At 43.4% G+C, this 20,917-nt stretch overlaps 1 protein-coding gene across 1 annotated transcript in view; it reads right to left on the bottom strand.

Moving 5' to 3' along the window:
• Positions 1 to 20,917, bottom strand: part of COL3A1 (collagen type III alpha 1 chain) — a 335,593-nt gene that overhangs the window by 227,703 nt on the left and 86,973 nt on the right. The window contains exons 7-10 of the mRNA XM_069733786.1: positions 18,462 to 18,515; positions 12,732 to 12,785; positions 10,820 to 10,873; positions 10,350 to 10,403 (exon numbers count right to left, since the gene is read on the bottom strand). Coding sequence (XP_069589887.1) covers positions 10,350 to 10,403; positions 10,820 to 10,873; positions 12,732 to 12,785; positions 18,462 to 18,515 — 216 coding nt within the window. The remainder of the gene's footprint in view (positions 1 to 10,349; positions 10,404 to 10,819; positions 10,874 to 12,731; positions 12,786 to 18,461; positions 18,516 to 20,917) is intronic.

Raw genomic sequence — 20,917 nt, 5'->3', positions numbered from 1 at the left:
AAACGTGGTAGGAGACTCCAGCTCCCCAACCATCAAGACCCAAAAAATGCCAGGGAAAAGGCTAAACAAAAGAGAGCCACCTCAAAGTTAGATATGCAAATCTCATTCAAACGCGTGCCCACCTGTTCCAACATGCCAAAAGAGACTGGGCACCTGCGATCACCTTGCCCCACCTTTCTTCTAAAACCTTTTACCGCCTGCCATACCAGAAACAATTTTGACAAATCTTGCAATACTCGAAGCTGGAACCCGAAGGCCAAAGTCGCCCGAACTCTCGCCACTTTCGATGCCGACCATCCCTCCTCCGCGCCGCGTCTCAACTACAACAACAAAGCACCCAGTTGGTCCTCGCCCGCGTTAGTAGCCCCACATGACACCAACCAAGATTCCCAATCGTGCCATACCGACCGATACGCCGACCACGTGCTAGGTGCCAAAGACGCATGAATCAAAGGTCCTGCAGCCTGGATACCACGCTCCAAAGTTTTGGCGGGCAGCCCAGACCCATCTCCTCCGCATCCGGGGCCAGAGACCGAAAACGTCCCCACTGAAACCGAGACAAAGAGTCAGCCACAGAATTCTCCACTCCAGGCACATGAGCCGCCGTAATGTACACATTGATAGACATGCAAAACAACATCAACTGACGGAGAACCCTGATCACCGGAGGAGAAGAAGCCGTCAAACTGTTTATGACACACACAACTGCCATATTGTCACAATTAAAACGAACCCTTCGATTGTGAAAATCCTCTTTCCACAAGTAAACCGGAACGAGGATAGGAAAGATTTCGAACAAAGTGACGTTCTTCACTAACCCAGACATGAACCATTCGTCAGGCCACCTAGTGGCACACCACCGGCCACCAAAAAAGGCGCCAAAACCAACACCGCCCGAAGCATCGGTAAACAAATCCAAATCAGCGTTGCCCACCACGTCCTCCATCAACAAGGAACAGCCATTATACAGCGCCAAAAAACTGTCCCACACCTCCAAATCGGCTTTATGCTCACTAGACAGGCGAACAAAATTATGCGGGGCCTTAACCTCCGCCGTGGCACCGGCTAGCCTCCACGAAAAAACCCTCCCCATCGGGATGATCCTGCAGGCAAAATTCAATTTGCCGTGAAGGAACTGAACCTCCTGCAACGGCAACTTTTTTAAGCGACGCGCCCGAGCCACTTCGCTTCTCAACCCAACCACTTTCTCCTCAGGTAACCGAAACTCCCAGTTAACTTTGCACAAGTCTTTCGTTCCTGGGCATTGTGATGCCAGAGAAAACAGAAGGTTTTCTCTGGCGCCAAAGGAACACCAAAATGTTCCGCTACCCATATCACTGTCCTCAAGACCATGTCACAACATCCGGAATGATCCAGCCCGATGCACAAAAAATCATCCAAATAGTGAATGACCGAATTCAAACCTGACACATCCCAAACGACCCACTCAAGAAAGGAACTAAAAGCCTCGAAGTATGCGTAAGACAGTGAGCAACCCATCGGCAAACATCTATCAACGTAAAACCCACCGTTCCAATAACAACCCAAAAGCCTTACGCTATCCGGATGAACGGGTAATAAACGAAAAGCCGACTCAATATCGGTCTTGGCCAACAGTGCACCCCTACCACAACTATGCACCCAGCGTGCAGCCTCATCAAAAGACGTATAAACCATGGAGCAAAGCTCCGGGTCTATCCCGTCATTGACGGACCTCCCCTTAGGGTAAGACAAATGCTGAATCGGCCTGAACTTGTTCGGTTCCTTCTTCAGAATCACGCCCAAAGGCAAAACTACCAAATCCTCTAGCGAAGGAACGGTAAAAGGTCCGGACATTCTCCCTAACGAAACCTCCTTATGCAACTTATCCGAGACCACCTCAGCGTGTAACTCAGCTGATCTCAAATTCTTCAAAACTCAAGGAATACCGAAAGGAGGAGCGGGTATACGAAAACCATCCCTAAAACCCAACAACAACAACTCCGTTTTTTCCCTATCCGGGAACCTATTTAGATAGGGTACCATCGCGTCCAACCTCACTGGCGTCACCCCCTTTTGAATTGCCCTCTGGCTTTCCTTTCTTCTTGAAGCACTTGGCGGCACCATGGGAAGAACCGCTGCAGTGCGAGCACGCGTGTTTAAACTTACAGGTAGCTCCTAATTTGCACTGGCCATCATTAAACTGCCAGCATAAACCGTGCTTCTGGCCTCCGATTGTCCGGACTGACCCCCTGAACCCGAAGAACTTCCTTGCGATGCGGTGTGGCCGGCAGTTCCGGACCCCGCCTTGAAAGGAATGGCCAAATTTCGTCGGCGCCATAACCTGCAACCATAAACCAATGTCCTTCTGATCCCATCTAATCGACGGACGAACCGCCTTCCTTTGTCTAAACTGCTCGTCATACCGGAGCCAGGCCTGGCCCCCATATGCCCTGTGTGCCTCACCTATCAAATATAATATAACAAAATAAGGTGGAACAGTTTTCAGGAGCCTTCTCGCCAACCATGCTTGCCAGAATCGCAAAAGCTTGCAACCAATTCACGAACGTCTGAGGAATAAGATTCCATTTCTGCTTTTCCTCATCCTCCTTCTTACTGTCCTCCTTCTTGCTCTTATCAAAATTAAATTTCTCCAAAGGAAGGAGCGAGAAGATCTCCACGTACTCATCCTTCCAAATCTTCTCCCTGACCTCCTTTTTCAAATGAGTCCCCAGCGGCCCCTCAAAACAAACGTAAACCTCGCTCTGCGCTTTATCGTCCAAACGAATTCCACCTTCCTTCTCTTTCTCAGTCTGCACTGACACAGACACGGGCTCCGATGGCCTACTTGGTGCGCGGAACCCCCCCAGACCCTCCTAGACCTAAATCCGTGGCACCCACCCACGCCGCCAACGGTGGCAGCACAGACCTAATGCCTCCCAACCGTGAAAGCAACTCGCGGATGCTAGACAACTCCCCTACCCCTTCGTTCCCCAAATCTGACCAAACCCTCGAATGCTCCCCTGTAGCCACGGCCCCACCCCCTTGACTAACCCCAACTATCGGGGAAAATGATAACAATGGCAACAAAACAAACATAGAGTTGTCCTCACCAAGCTGCAGGGGAGCTGGAGTCCCCACCAGCCGCAGTCGTCCCGCTCGTCCAGCCGACACCTGCTCCCGATCCGCTCTGTCGCACCACCTGGATCTGAGGCTTGCCGTGCGATGCGGACCTGTCCGTTCCGGCCCCGTCCAGACCTGCTGCTGTTGGTCCTGATGCAGCCCTGTATGGAGGCATCCCGGGCACGGGTCCACCGGAGACAACGCCAACCGACCCTCTGCTGCGGCTCCCTCCAGATCCAGCCGACGATGTGGGGGAAGGTCCAGTGTCCCTTTTTGGGCACGGCAGCTCCGCAAATCCGGCGGCGCTGCCTGCCGCTGCAGATGCAGAAGCTCTCCCCCATTGTCTGGGACATACCGGTGAAGTAGGCCGCCGGGCAGCGCCATCACCATGGCGCCCCGCTGTGATGTCACAGGAAGAGATGGAGGATCTAGCGCGTGAAGACCCCGCCCCCCAGAGCGAGGGAGGAGAGGGCCTATCACCTGCCGCAGGCCTCAGCGCAGCAGGTGGATTCCTCCCAGACTGGGCCCTGCTTGGACGCTTGCTGGTGGGCGCTCGGTCCGGAAGGTCCCTGGAGGGGCTCCTGCGCCTGCGCTGAGGCACGTTGGAGGACAGTCGCTCTGTGGGCCGGACCCACCAGGAGCGACGCTCGCCTGCAGCCGCCGATGGGACATCCCCGCTGCCTCCGCCCAGGATGCCGGTCACCTGGGCCTCCAGACAGCCGGGAGGCTGGTTTGCAGCAGCCACCCGCAGCCTCTGTAGCACCTGTTCAACGGACACCATGAGGTAGGTATCTCACGATTGGCCTCCAGAGTGGGAACTGGCCAACCCCACCACCTCATTGCCCCATAACCCCCCCTAATGCATACTACCCCCTCCCCTTAAACATGACCCCACCCTCTACCCCTCTGCTCCAAACCCCTGTCATGACGGCCTGCACATACGCCGTCTGGGGGGAGGGGACAGCTCGCTCCAGCCTGCTCTTTATCTGTATGTTTGTTCATATTATGAGTGTATGTGTACTAACATTATCTGTATCTGTGCTCATATTATGAGTGTTTGTGTACTAACATTATCTGTATGTGTTCTCATATTACGAGTGTATGTGTAGTAACATTTTCTGTATGTGTGTTCATATTATGAGTGTGTTATGTATTATTAACATTATTATTATTATTATTAACATTATCTGTATGTGTGCTCATATTACGAGTTAATGTGTACTAACATTATCTATATGTGGGCTCATATTACGAGTGTATGTGTACTAATATTATCTGTATGTGTATTCATATATTGAGTGTATGTGTACTAACATTAACTGTATGTGTTTTTATAATGGGAGTGTATGTATTCACATTATCTATGTGAAAATGTATTATCTGTATGTGTATATAATGTGTGTATGTGTATTCATATTATCTGTATGTGTATAATCATATTATGTGTCCATGTACAGTGGGGCAAAAAAGTATTTAGTCAGTCAGCAATAGTGCAAGTTCCACCACTTAAAAAGATGAGAAGCGTCTGTAATTTACATCATAGGTAGACCTCAACTATGGGAGACAAACTGAGAAAAAAAAATCCAGAAAATCACATTGTCTGTTTTTTTATCATTTTATTTGCATAATATGGTGGAAAATAAGTATTTGGTCAGAAACAAACAATCAAGATTTCTGGCTCTCACAGACCTGTAACTTCTTCTTTAAGAGTCTCCTCTTTCCTCCACTCATTACCTGTAGTAATGGCACCTGTTTAAACTTGTTATCAGTATAAAAAGACACCTGTGCACTCCCTCAAACAGTCGGACTCCAAACTCCACTATGGTGAAGACCAAAGAGCTGTCAAAGGACACCAGAAACAAAATTGTGGCCCTGCACCAGGCTGGGAAGACTGAATCTGCAATAGCCAACCAGCTTGGAGTGAAGAAATCAACAGTGGGAGCAATAATTAGAAAATGGAAGACATACAAGACCACTGATAATCTCCCTCGATCTGGGGCTCCACGCAAAATCCCACCCCGTGGGGTCAGAATGATCACAAGAACGGTGAGCAAAAATCCCAGAACCGCGCGGGGGGACCTAGTGAATGAACTGCAGAAAGCTGGGACCAATGTAACAAGGCCTACCATAAGTAACACACTATGCCACCATGGACTCAGATCCTGCAGTGCCAGACTTGTCCCACTGCTTAAGCCAGTACATGTCCGGGCCCGTCTGAAGTTTGCTAGAGAGCATTTGGATGATCCAGAGGAGTTTTGGGAGAATGTCCTATGGTCTGATGAAACCAAACTGGAACTGTTTGGTAGAAACACAACTTGTCGTGTTTGGAGGAAAAAGAATACTGAGTTGCATCCATCAAACACCATACCTACTGTAAAGCATGGTGGTGGAAACATCATGCTTTGGGGCTGTTTCTCTGCAAAGGGGCCAGGACGACTGATCCGGGTACAAGAAAGAATGAATGGGGCCATGTATCGTGAGATTTTGAGTGCAAACCTCCTTCCATCAGCAAGGGCATTGAAGATGAAACGTGGCTGGGTCTTTCAACATGACAATGATCCAAAGCACACCGCCAGGGCAACGAAGAAGTGGCTTCGTAAGAAGCATTTCAAGGTCCTGGAGTGGCCTAGCCAGTCTCCAGATCTCAACCCTATAGAAAACCTTTGGAGGGAGTTGAAAGTCCATGTTGCCAAGCGAAAAGCCAAAAACATCACTGCTCTAGAGGAGATCTGCATGGAGGAATGGGCCAACATACCAACAACAGTGTGTGGCAACCTTGTGAAGACTTACAGAAAACGTTTGACCTCTGTCATTGCCAACAAAGGATATATTACAAAGTATTGAGATGAAATTTTGTTTCTGACCAAATACTTATTTTCCACCATAATATGCAAATAAAATGTTAAAAAAAACAGACAATGTGATTTTCTGGATTTTTTTTCTCAGTTTGTCTCCCATAGTTGAGGTCTACCTATGATGTAAATTACAGACGCCTCTCATCTTTTTAAGTGGTGGAACTTGCACTATTGCTGACTGACTAAATACTTTTTTGCCCCACTGTATATTCATATTATCTGTATGTGTATATAATGTGAGTATGTATAATCATATTATGTGTGTGTATTCATATTATATGTAATTTCGGAATTGAGCAGTGTGCTATGTACAGTATGTGCATTCATATCAGCTATGTGTGTGTCCCTATTATCTGTGCATGACTATTCATATTACCGTATATGAGTACTTGAGTGTTTTCCATATTATCTGTGTATTTCCATTTATATTATTTACTAGCTGAAGAGCCCGGCGTTGCCTGGGCACAGTAAATATTTGTGGTTAGTTATAGCACCTCACTTCTCTCATTTTCCCCCTCACATCTCTCATTTTCTCCCTTACACCTCTCATTTTCCCCCTCACTCCTCTCATTCCCCCCTAACACTTGTCATTTTGACCTCACATCTGTCATCTGTCATTTTCCGATCACTCCACTATTTTCCCTCACTCCTCTCATTTTGCATTCACACCTTTTCATTTTCACCTCACACCCCTCATTTTCACCTCACATCTCTCATTTTCCCCTCAGTATACACTGTACATGTTTGTCATCACCCTTATATATAGTATACACCTGTATGTCATCTCCTGTGTATAGTATATACCTGTATGTCATCTCCCTTGTAAATAGTATATACCTGCTGTATGTCATCTCCTCCTGTATATTGTATATACCTATGTGTCATCTCCTCCTGTATATAGTATATACCTGTATGTAATCTCTTCGGTCTATACTATATAACTGTATGTCATCTCCTCCTATATATAGTATATACCTGTATGTCATCTCCTGTATATAGTATATACCTGCTGAATGTCATCTCCTCCTGTATATAGTATATACCTGTGTCATCTCCTCCTGTATATATTATATACCTGTGTGTCATCTGCTCCTGTATATAGCATATATCTGTGTGTCATCTCCTCCTGTATATAGTATATACGTGTGTCATCTCCCCTGTATATAGTATATACCTGTGTGTCATCTCCACCTGTATATAGTATATACCTGTGTGTCATCTCCTCCTGTATATAGTATATATCTGTGTGTCATCTCCTCCTGTATATAGTATGTACCTGTATGTCATCTCCTCCTGTATATAGTATATACCTGTGTGTCTAGTATATACGTGTGTCATCTCCTCCTGTATATAGCATATACCTGTAAGTCATCTTCTCCTGTATATAGTATATACCTGTGTGTCATCTGCTCCTGTATATAGTATATATCTGTGTGTCATCTCCGCCTGTATATAGTTGATACGTGTGTCATCTCCCCTGTATATAGTATATACCTGTGTGTCCTCTCCTCCTGTATAGAGTATATACCTGTGTGTCATCTCCTGTATATAGTATATATCTGTGTGTCATCTCCTCCTGTATATAGTATGTACCTGTATGTCATCTCCTCTTGTATATAGTATATACCTGTGTGTCATCTCCTCCTGTATATAGTATATACATGTGTGTCATCTCCCCTGTATATAGTATATACCTGAGCGTCATCTTCCCTGTATATAGTATATACCTGTGTGTCATCTTCCCTGTATATAGTATGTACCTGTATGTCATCTCCCCTGTATATAGTATATACCAGTGTGTCATCTCCTCCTGTATATAGTATATACCTGTGTCATCTCCTCCTGTATATAGTATATACCTGTGTGTCATCTGCTCCTGTATATAGTATATATCTGTGTGTCATCTCCTCCTGTATATAGTTGATACGTGTGTCATCTCCCCTGTATATAGTATATACCTGTGTGTCCTCTCCTCCTGTATAGAGTATATACCTGTGTGTCATCTCCTCCTGTATATAGTATATACCTGTGTGTCATCTCCCCTGTATATAGTATGTACCTGTATGTCATCTCCCCTGTATATAGTATATACCCGTGTGTCATCTCCTCCTGTATATAGTATATACCTGTGTGTCATCTCCCCCGTATATAGTATATATGTGTGTGTCATCTCCTCCTGTATTTACCTGTGTGTCATCTCCTCCTGTATATAGTATATGCCTGTGTGTCATCTCTCCTGTATATAGTATATACCTGTCAGTCATCTCCCCTGTATATAGTATGTACCTGTATGTCATCTCCTCCTGTATATAGTATATACCTGTGTGTCATCTCCTCATGTATATAGTATATACCTGTATGTCATCTCCCCTGTATATAGTATATACCAGTGTGTCATCTCTCCTGTATATAGTATATACCTGTGTGTCATCTCTCCTGTATATAGTGTATATCTGTGTGTCATCTCCCCTGTATATAGTATATATCTGTATGTCATCTCCTCCTGTATTAGACCTTGTTCACACGTTATTTGCTCAGTATTTTTACCTCAGTATTTGTAAGCTAAATTGGCAGCCTGATAAATCCCCAGCCAATCAAGAAGCCCTCCCCCCTGGCAGTATATATTAGCTCACACATACACATAATAGACAGGTCATGTGACTGACAGCTGCCGTTTTTCCTATATGGTACATTTGTTGCTCTTGTAGCTTGTCTGCTTATTAATCAGATTTTTATTTTTGAAGGATAATACCAGACTTGTGTGTGTTTTAGGGCGAGTTTCATATGTCAAGTTGTGTGTGTTGAGTTGCGTGTGACGACATGCATGTAGCGACTTTTGTGAGATGAGTTTTGAGTGGCAACATGCGTGTAGCAACTTTTTGTGTATCGAGTTGCATGTGACAGGTTAGTGTAGCAAGTTGTGTGCAGCAAGTATTTTGCATGGCGAGTTTTGCACGTGGCGAGTTTTATGTGTGGTGCGTTTTGAGTATGTTCAAGTTTTGTGTGAGGCAACTTTTGCATGTGTTGCAACTTTTCTGCATGTGGCAATTTTTCCGCGTGTTCAAGTTTTGCGTGTGGCGAGTTTTCCATGAGGTAAGTTTTGCACGTGTGGCGAGTTTTGCGTGAGCCTTGTTTTGCATGTGGCGAGTTTTGCGCGTGGTGAGTTTTGAGCGGCGACTTTTGTGTTTCGACTTTTATGTGGCGAGGTTGGTGTTTGTGTGGTGAAATGTGTGCTGAGGGTAGTATATGTGTTCAAGCACGTGGTAGTGTGTGGCGCATTTTGTGTGTGTGTGTTCATATCCCCGTGTGTGGGGAGTATCCCATGTCGGGGCCCCACCTTAGCAACTGTATGGTATATACTCTTCGGCGCCATCGCTCTCCTTCTTTAAGTCCCCCTTGTTCACATCTGGCAACTGTCAATTTGCCTCCAACACTTTTCCTTTCACTTTTTCCCCATTATGTAAATAGGGGCAAAATTCTTTGGTGAATTGGAATGCGCGGGGTTAAAATTTCGCCTCACAACATAACCTATGACGCTCTCGGGGTCCAGACGTGTGACTGTGCAAAATTTTGTGGCTGTAGCAGCGACGTTTAAGATGCCAATCCCGGACATACACACATACGTACTGTACATACATTCAGCTTTATATATTAGATTTGTATATGTATATAAAACTTGTGGCCTCCGTCTGGTAAATTGGGCCTATGGGAACTATAATGTAAATGCTGAGAAAAGCTCTAGCTGTAGACTTTATGTTAAGTGTACAGATACAGTGTGCAAATAGTATGAATGTATAAATAAATATAATATAGTATTAAATGTAATTGATAAGTGTACAACTAATGCCCAGTTAAGATTGTATGGTTAGTGCTTTGCATAATATGGATTACATGTACCAGTCACCACTGATGTGATCGTAGATGGTCTATTTTGAATCTTGCTCTCAGTTGTCGCATCTTGTAGATACAATGGTGTAGCTGTGATACACACAGACTGGCTGACATATCTAGTAATAAGGTCATGCTACATCTGTAGTCCTGCAGGTTATATAGAATCACTTGTGAATGAGGTGCGAGGTGTAGCCACCTAGTGGTAATTTGGGGAAGGATGTGTGTTCTTGCAGTTTTTTTTAGTTACCGGTATGTTTTTCTTGTGCCACCAAACTATACTGAATAGAGGGAGGGCTATATGATATGGAAAAAGTCTCCAGAATACATAAATAAGTAAGGGATGGATACTAGATATATAAAATTACTATCTAAATGTAATATATAATTAATTATTGATCATTTACTCTATCATATATATTATGTAGATTGTATGTTAATAGCCAATGTGCTCTTTGATTAGAAGATGATAAAATAGATAAGAGATTGTGATAAAATACTTACTCTGTGGCCTTTCATTCCTGGGAAGCCGGCCATACCAGGTGGTCCTCTGCCACCCTACATGCAAACAACGAAATCTCTTGTTATAATTATTATCCTTAGGTGTAACTTCAGTATCACTCACATATACATGTAGCATTTATTAACCTAACACACATGCAACAATGCAGCAAGATCTGATGGTGCAGAAAAGTGTAACCTGATACCTAAGTGATCTCATTCATTGGCTATTGCTGTGTTAAGTGTCCAGTTACAGTTTACTGCACAGTGACACTTTTATTTTGTGTTATACCATAACGTGTTACTATAAGAAATGCTGTTTTCTGTAATGTGTGCTGTATAGATACCTAAAAAACAAAGAAATGTTACCTGTCTAATATGGCTGCATCTTTTAGTGTGCAGATTAAAAGCTTGCATTGGCTGACAGTATTCCTCACTCACTCTGATACAAGATCAGCTTCAGTCCTACTTACAGGGGCGCCAGCGACTCCGCGGTCTCCCTGTCTTCCAGGTCTACCGTTTTCACCCTAGAGAAAAGTAAGGAATGTGTTGTAAGTTGTTGGCGGGCACGTGTTCAGGTCCATCTTGCACTTGTTGTACTTGTATTAGAATCTGAGTGACTGAGGTTAGCGTTATAGCCTCCACGCACACAAGCATGCTGCAATAGAGAGATAACACGGCCCATGGGCCTGCCTGCGTGTGTCTATTATTTCAGGAAAGCATACAAGGCCCAATTCATCATTGTATTTCACCATTTGGCTCCACATGATTGGGGATGTCTGTTCTTATAGGTATATTTCCATAATGTGTTCACATTTTCTAGGACTAAGGGTGCACACAGAGCCAAAAATGCGTATGAATGCTTTTGTCCATCACCAACATGTGGATTTTAATTGTTTGACATGTATGGAATAAAATGTGAAGATTTTATCTATTTTTTGGACGTGCTGATCAACTTTATTATTCTTTTACCTTTGGTTCTGCTGTGTGAAACAATGGAGATACTTGTGTATGTCTAAACATGGATATACACATCCATGTATAGGTCGCGATGCAATGACTGGCCGCGGGTCTCTGGAACTGATTTTGACAACCTCATTTATGCCTACGAGACTGTTGAGTTGAGTGAGACCCCCACAGGCCGGTGTGTGAATCATGGACCATGACACAGAGATCTGTGAATCCTGCCTGAGTAAATGCCATGACATTGAGGCTGTGCAATACCACATGCAGAGTAACCGCCACCCCAAAGTGTGTGTTCCCATCCTGCCTTCCCCACGGTGAGATATTAATAAGTATAACTTAAGCATAGAAGGTAATATAGCCTCCTTGGGAGAAAAAAAACAACACAAGTGGTTTGCATTTTTCATTTTGTGCAAAGTCATGGGAATACTGCTCAAGATGTTGCACCATGTCACACTGCAATGTAATATAATCTCGTCTATATTTCTAGTGAACCTTAACGTTATATTTGGAGCCAAACTAATGTAGCTGATACATTCAATGAAATCACTCTAACCATGTAACCATGTGCCGCATGGACACCATATATAATGCCCGACTAATCCTCCTCTCTACTCCTCTCCTCTCAAATCCCTTCATTGGCTCCCAACACCACAACGTATCCACTTCAAGCTACTAACACTGACCTACTAAACCACCCATAATCTGTCTCCTCCGTATATCTCTGGACTCATTTCCTGTTACCTTCTCATAAGACCTTCTCTCCTCCACACTTATACGTTCCTCACCCAATCGCCTGCAAAACTTCTCCCGAGTATCCCTCATAACCAGGAATTCTGTGCCCCAACATCTCTGATTATCCGCCACATTCTGAACTTTCAGGTGGACTTGAAAACTCATGTCTTCAGCACAGCCTACAGCAGAGGTGTCAAACTGCATTCCTCGAGGGCTGCAAACCATGAGTGTTTTCAAGACTTCCTTAGCATTGCACAAAGTGCTGGAATCATTCTGTGCAGGTGATTAAATTATCACCTGTGCAATACAAGGAAATCCTGAAAACATGACCTGTTTGTGGCCCTCGAGGAATGCAGTTTGACACCTCTGGCCTACAGCCTGCAATGACCCCAGAACCTACTGCCTCCTCCCCCATTATCCTGGAGAATGTAAGGCCACAAGGGTAGAGTCTTCTCCTCTCTCTACCGGTCTGCCACTATTAGTAGATGTTCACCGTGTTTTATATTTGTCTTTTGTATGTAACCTCTCCTCATATACAGCACCAAGGTATCAATGGTTCACTAAGAATAAATAATAATAATATGATAACACATCTAGTTTTTGATAAATATATTGATCATGCATTACAGCTTATAATGACCATCCATTAGTTACCGCTCTATTTCAGATGATAGAACATGTACTTACATCTTTTCCTGATGGACCAATAGGTCCGAGAGGTCCATTTTGTCCAGGAGGTCCCTTAAAATAAAAAAATTAGCATAAATTATATGGGTTTTGAGTGTATGAAAACACCATTGCTATAAAGAAAATAGAATAACATAAAGTGACTTTCCAGCTTAAGAAATGTAAATGTTCTGTTCATTATGTGTGAATGACCTTTTATTGAAGGATCTTATGTGATGAACAGCAATGATTTCGATAGAGTTGAGATGAGTGTATATGGCCATTAATCATGTATGAAAAGAAGTGCAGCGTGCAATGTCAGACCCTGTATGTAGGGACTAGAGCAGGACTCTCCATGATACCGTGTAAGGAGGTGAAGCACAAGAAAAGTCTGGGGGCGGTTACCTTCTCGGCTCTATGCCTGGAACCATTGAGCTGTGTTACAGGTTCCCCAGGGGGCAGACTTAGAGACTGGGACGGGAAGGAAGCCGGGCAGAGAGTGGGAAAAGCGCGCATGCAGGGAGCAGAGCAGCGGAAGCAGCGGTCAGAGCAGCTGCGCTCCAGGACAGAGAGAGCTCCTGGTCAGAGGACAAATACAGGGAGACTGCCCAGAAAGACTGCATCTTGTGAGTACATTAAAGCGGACTCTGCTGTGACTGGAGAGGGGCGCTTTGAGACACGTGCAGTGTATGTGAGAGTGTGTGTGCCTGCGCATGTGTGTGCCTATGCGTGTGTGTGTGCCTGCGTTTGTGTGAGAGTGTGTGTTAGTGCCTGCATGTGTGTGTGATGAGCTGCGGTGAGGTGTGTGTGTGGTGGTGAAGGATAATGATATTGGTGGGGGAGACGATGGAGGTGATGGGCAGTGATGTGGTGGAGGAGGCAATGATGGAGGTGATGGGCAATGATGGAGGTGATAGGCAATGAAGATGGGGAGGCAATGATGGAGGTGATTGGCAATGATGGTGGTTGGGGAGGCAATGATGGAGGTGATGGGCAATGATGGAGGTGATAGGCAATGGAGGTGATAGGCAATGATGGTGGTGAGGCAATGATGGAGGTGATTTGCAATGATGGTGGTGGGGGAGGCAATGGTGGTGGTGGGAGGCAATAATGGAGGTGATGAAATTGGCAATGATGGTGGTGGGGGGAGGCAATGATGGAGGTGATGGGCAATGATGGTGGTGGGGGGAGGCAATAATGGACATGATAATGGAGGTGATGAAATGGACAATGATCGTAGAGGAGGAGACAAAGATGCAGGTGGTGGAATGGGCAGTAAGGGAGGTAGTGGGGGAGAATGATAGGGGTGGAGGGGGAGAAGGCAGTGATGGAGGTGGTGATGAGGACAATGATGGGGTGGAGAGGGGCTGTATTATACTTTATGAGGGGGCTACATTATATTCTGTGGGGGAACTGCATTATTCTCAAGGGACTACACTACATTATATTAAGGGGTTTAACATCATACTATATGAGGGGGCTACAGTATACTCTATGGAGGGGCTGCATTCTCTCAGGGGACTACATTATATTCTGTAGTGGCTGCATTATATATACTATATGAGGGGGCTGCATTATACCCTATGAGGGTGCTACATTATATTCTATGGTGGAGACTGCTTTATACCTGAGGGGGTTGCATTATATTTTGTGGGGTGCTGCATTATATTCTATGAGGGGGGACTGCATTATATTTTATGTGGGGCTACCCAAACCATTGCTGCATAATTAAGATGTAAACTACCTTATATTATACCCTGATATTAGTGCTTTTTACCGTAAAATTGGTGGTCTTGTATCTATTTCTATGTAGCTACATAGTGGGCCCCAAGAATGATTTTCTCTGGTAGGCCCAAGGTGCTCCAGTCCGACGCTGATCATACTGCAGGTAGGATGTAAGTGCAGAATCTCAATGTTGATGTGTTTTCCTAACAGCAGCACAGGTTTCTGGCCCTGTTTCTACTTTATAAACTGGGGTTCAGGTAGACATGTTTCACTGTCCATACAGAGACCAAAATGGTTGGACTGATCGCAGGTTTCTCGGCCTCGGCTTACAACCTCATAGTCATATAAGGCTGAAATACAGCCATCTAAACCGGCCTTAAAAACACAAGATAGACGGGGCATAGACATATGTTATGGGGTCATGGCGATATAGTTAGTGTTTCCTTTGGTTAATTAAAAATGCCATGTGTCCTATTAGTGCACAGAAGCAGAAATATCCCCTTATAGTGCTGCTGGCGTGACTAAGGGGAACAGATTAATGTTCTACATGCGCTTATTCTTGTATCCTAAGTCACGCTGCTTGCAGGAATTCTATTTGCATTCAATTGAATCTTATAAACTATGGGTGACATCTACAGGCCATACAAACTATAACAAGCAAGTCAAACATTTCCTTTTTGTGCCATAATGTCTGAGGGGTAACATTTCTCCTTCGGAGAGTGACAAGCCAAGCCTGGCATGTCAGAGTGAGGAGACTTATAAGCCAAGTATGCTCCTCTGGAAAATTAAATTTACAAATTTTCTTTTCAGAGAGGTAAAGGAGTTGAACTCTAGTGCCACCTAATGGAAGCCGTGATCCTAAAAGTCAATATTGACTATTTAACAAGCCTTGCAATATGACTTAGGATATATAATGTCATTCAGATACATCTAAGTTGGAGTAATTTTTTTTTTCTTTAGCAGACAACTGTATTTATTCCCATCTGATAAATCGAATGTTTTATGTGAATTACAGCAAGCAGAGATCTTGTAAACCATGATTTATTGACAGGCAAAGAAAATATAATTATATAAATGTGTCGGTATTAAATAAATACAATTTTTCCTGACACAAAAACAGCCCCACTTGTTTTGAAGCTCCTGGTCTTTGGAGTAGGAAATGTTCTGCAGCACCCGGCAGCGGCTACACATTACATGGAGCTCTGTTTACAGTGTTTGCACCCAGCATCCAGAGCACTACCAGCTGATCGGAGTAACATAGTAACATACATAGTAACATAGTTAGTGAGGCTGAAAAAAGACATTTGTCCATCCAGTTCAGCCTATATTCCTATATATCCCCAGATCTACGTCCTTCTACAGAACCTAATAATTGTATGATACAATATTGTTCTGCTCCAGGAAGACATTCAGGCCTCTCTTGAACCCCTGGCTGCTGAGTGTCAGATATCCACCTATCCTGGGGATAAGTCATCTATATAAATAAAGGAAACTCGTTTCCTTGATTTGTTGGATCTTATGTGTGTACAGGTGCTCAGTGTTTCATGGCGGCCAATCATTTATATACATCTTCCCACCTGCGCGTTTCCCATGTACAGTTTTCCCACATATCATGCTTTAAACATAAAGATACCAAAAGTAATTTTTTGGTGAAGAATCAACATCAAGTGGAACACAATTGTGAAGTTGAACAAAATGTATTGGTTATTTTAAATTTTTGTGGAAATTCAAAAACTGAAAAGTGGGGCGTGCAATATTATTTGACCCCTTTACTTTCAGTGCAGCAAACTCACTCCAGAAGTTCATTGTGGATCTTTGATGATCCAATGTTTTCCTAAATGCCTAATGATGATAAATATAATCTACCTGTGTGTAGACGAGTCTCCGTATAAATGCACCTGCTCTGTGATAGTCTCAGGGTTCTGTTTGAAGCACAGAGAGCATCATGAAGACCAAGGAACACAACAGGCAGGTCCGTGATACTGTTGTGGAGAAGTTTAATGCCGGATTTGGATACAAAATGATTTCCAAAACTTTAAACATCCCAAGGAGCATTGTGCAAATGATCATATTGAAATGGAAGAAGTATCTTACCACTGCAAATCTACCAAGACCCAGCTGTCCCTCTAAACTTTCATCTCAAACAAGGAGAAGACTGATCAGAGATGCAGCCAAAAGGCCCATGATCACTCTGGATGAATTGCAGAGATCTACAGCTGAGGTGGGACAGTCTGTCCATAGGACAACAATCAGTCGTACACTGCACAAATCGGGCCTTTATTGAAGAGTGGCAAGAAGAAAGCTTTTTTTCAAAGATATCCATAAAAAGTGTCGTTTAAAGTTTGCAACAAGCCACCTGGGAGACACACCAAACATGTAGAAGAAGGTGCTCTGGTCACATGAAACCAAAATCGAACTTTTTGGCAACAATGTCAAACGATCTGTTAGGCATAAAGGCAACACAGCTCATCACCCTGAATACACCATCCCCACTGTCAAACATGGTGGTGGCAGCATCATGGTTTTGGCCTGCTTTTCAGCAGGGACAGGCAAGATGGTTAAAATTGATGAGAAGATGGATGGAACCAAATACAGGACCATTCTTGAAGAAAACCTGTTGGAATCTGCAAAAGACCTGAGACTGGGATGGAGACAATGATCCCAAACGTAAAGCAAAATCTACAATGGAATGGTTCACAAATAAACATATCCAAATGTTAGAATGGCCAAGTCAAAGTCCAGACCTCAATCCAATCGAGAATCTGTGTAAATAGCTGAAAACTGCTGGTCACAAACAATCTCCATAAAACCTCACTGAGCTCAAGCTGGTTGCCAAGAAGAATGGGCAAGAATTTTAGTCTCTCAATGTACAAAACTAATAGGGACATACCCCAAGCGACTTGCAGTTGTAATTGCAGCAAAATATGGCGCACCAAAGTATTTAATTAAAGGGACCGAATAATATTGCATGCCCCACTTTTTAGTTTTTGATTTTCCTCAAAAATTTAAAATAACCAATAAATTTTGTTCAACTTCACAATTGTTTCCACTTGTTGTTGATTCTTCACCAAAAATTTACATTTGGTATCGTTATGTTTGAAGCATGATATGTGGGAAAAGGTTGAAAAGTTCCAGGGAGCCGAATACTTTCGCAAGGCACTGTATATCCTCCCTTCTCTGGGTCTACAAAGCCAGAGCTGATAATCAAAGAAGAGGAGGGTGGATACTGAGGGAAAACATGCAAGTGGGAAGGTGTATATAAATGATCGCCTCCCATGGACTTGGTAGGATCAGTCATTCTGTGTTCACAGAGTCCCTTTAAAGGTGACCTCACTATAAAAGCTTCTAGACTGCGTGTAAGGTCAATAACTGGGCTACGCAGGCAGATGATGATCAAAGGTTTTCTAGGAGACTGACAAGGTGGCATATATTAAAACTCAAAGAAATGTTGATGTCTTTTTCAGGCAGCAGAACCTGCTGAGTTGTCCAATAGTCACATGCTTCAGGAAATTACCGCATTTTTTTCCCCTCAAGCTTCCCTTTTAGTGCATTTTTTCTTTTCAGTACTTTTTCAAAGTTTTTGACCACCCAAGTTTTATTTTTAGCATTTTGTTCCTGCATTTTTTGGTGTTTTTTTTGTTACTAGTGTCTTATGGTCTTTTTTTAATGCCATTCAACATTAACGCCATTGACACTTAAAAAATCGACTGGGCGTCTTTTGAGTTTTCCCATTGACTTCTTTTGTAAAGTATAGGCAGAAAATACCCGAAGATTGCTCAGGCTACTACTATTAACCACTTGGTGTCTTTGGAAACCACCTGAAGCTGTTACAAGATGATCAAAAGCATGTACATATGAACAACAAGTCGCCTTTACCAAGAAATGCATATGTTCATTCTTTTGAGAGGTTTGAAATCGCTTTTTCAGGTGGTTTTCAGAGTGACATGTGCCTGAAGAAGATGTTGTGTGCACAGACCCCAAGATTCTGCTGATGTATGGACAGATTTGTACACAGTAGTTACTTACAGGAGGACCAGGTGGTCCAGATTCCCCTGGGGATCCTTGATAACCAGGAGATCCCTGTTGGCAGAAAACAAGAGGAAATAAATGCATATTGACTATTCAGACACAAGACCAGCATTGGTATTACTAGATGTAAGCTAGAGAAAAAGAAAAGCAATGAAGCGAGAAGGCGGTGGGGCATAAGAATGGCTGCATATGCCCCTACCAAATAAAATACACATTTTTCTAGGAATTCACTGCACTAGAGAGTCATGAGGTCAGGGTGAACCACAAGGAGTATGAAACTAGGAAATATATGGGAAACTAGTGAATTCCTGGGAAAACCATACCAAGAATAGTTTATCAAAACGGTCTAAACTGCTTTGATATGATGAAAAACTGCAATGTGATTGGTTGCTATGAGCAACAAGGATGGATTTTTGTTTACAATTTTGGTCATCTGCCCAATATTCTCTCCCCAATGGCCTTTGGGCTCACTCACACTGACTTATAACTCAGACAAGTGCAAGCCGATAAAACATTGGATAGTTCAACTTCTCAGACCAATGTTATTCAACGGGGCAGGGTGTATTTTTCTCAGCTGTATTTGGCATGAGAAAAAAATGCAGCCAGCTGTGATTTCACTCCGACATCTGATAAGTGCGAGAAAACAATTGCACGTCATACGGATCATCAGTATACGGACCATCAGTATATGGACCATCAGCAGGGCATCCGTTTTTACGGATACATTCTGTAGGATAGGAAAATGTGCTTGAAGTAAAAGATTAATAGCAGCTGAGTAAGGCCGGCGTCACACTCAGCGTATGAAAATATGGTCCGTTTTTTACAGCCGTAATACGCGGTAATCGTCCCAAAACACTGTTCCGTATTGAATGCGAGGAAGCGATTTTTATGCACAAATTTATCCGTGTGTCATCCGTATGGCTTCCGTACGGCGATTTTTTCTCGCAGGCTTGCAAAATCGACATATCATGGATCCATCGGCTCAAATATTATTAAAAACATATATGCAGTCTATATATATATATATATATATATATATATATATATATATATCAGTGAGACACATATATACATATGTATAGAGAGAAATTTGAGCATGGGAAAATATTCTGAAAAGTTCCCAGGCTCGAGTTCATATGAGTTCATCCAGCAGAGGGCGCATCACCGCGGCTAGAGGTAACTACAGTACATTCCTCAGCATTCCATTCATTCACCAAGTTTTACAGACAGGAGCACAGCTGCATTAGCAGAGCTCCTGGATGTAAAATGATTTAACCCCTTCAGATGGATTTACAGTGTGGTACAAGACTGAATGACGGAAGGTATGGAATATTGTTGTTTTTTTTTTAACTTTGTTCCAGGTGACAAGGGTCTTCAGGTGGATTAAGAGTATAATAAAATATTAAAACACCATGTGTCTTTATTTCATTAAAATACTTTTTAATAATGTGTGTGTTTTATTAACCATTTCGTACTATTAGATTAATAATGGATAGTTGTCATAATTGACGCCTCTCCATTATTAACCTGGCTTAATGTCACCTTACAATAGCAAGGTGGCATTAACCCATCATTACCCCATATCCCACCGCTATACGGAAGTGGGAAGAGAGTGGCCAAGTGCCACCCCAGATGTACAGGTCCTTCTCAAAAAATTAGCATATAGTGTTAAAGTTCATTATTTACCATAATGTAATGATTACAATTAAGCTTTCATATATTATAGATTCATTATCCACCAACTGAAATTTGTCAGGTCTTTTATTGTTTTAATACTGATGATTTTGGCATACAACTCCTGATAACCCAAAAAACCTGTCTCAATAAATTAGCATATCAAGAAAAGGTTCTCTAAACGACCTATTACCCTAATCTTCTGAATCAACTAATTAACTCTAAACACATGCAAAAGATACCTGAGGCTTTTATAAACTCCCTGCCTGGTTCATTACTCAAAACCCCCATCATGGGTAAGACTAGCGACCTGACAGATGTCAAGAAGGCCAGCATTGACACCATTGACACCCTCAAGCAAGAGGGTAAGACCCAGAAAGAAATTTCTCAACAAATAGGCTGTTCCCAGAGTGCTGTATCAAGGCACCTCAATGGTAAGTCTGTTGGAAGGAAACAATGTGGCAGAAAACGCTGTACAACGAGAAGAGGAGACCGGACCCTGAGGAAGATTGTGGAGAAGGACCGATTCCAGACCTTGGGGAACCTGAGGAAGCAGTGGACTGAGTCTGGTGTGGAAACATCCAGAGCCACCGTGCACATGTGTGTGCAGGAAATGGACTACAGGTGCCGCATTCCCCAGGTAAAGCCACTTTTGAACCATAAACAGCGGCAGAGGCGCCTGACCTGGGCTACAGAGAAGCAGCACTGGACTGTTGCTAAGTGGTCCCAAGTACTTTTTTCTGATGAAAGCAAATTTTGCATGTCATTCGGAAATCAAG

The sequence above is a fragment of the Ranitomeya imitator genome, chromosome 7 (genome assembly GCF_032444005.1).
Source record: "Ranitomeya imitator isolate aRanImi1 chromosome 7, aRanImi1.pri, whole genome shotgun sequence".
NCBI classification, from domain to species: domain Eukaryota; kingdom Metazoa; phylum Chordata; class Amphibia; order Anura; family Dendrobatidae; genus Ranitomeya; species Ranitomeya imitator.
Note: the sequence above shows the minus strand (reverse complement) of the source record. Positions and strands in the feature narration are given on the sequence as shown.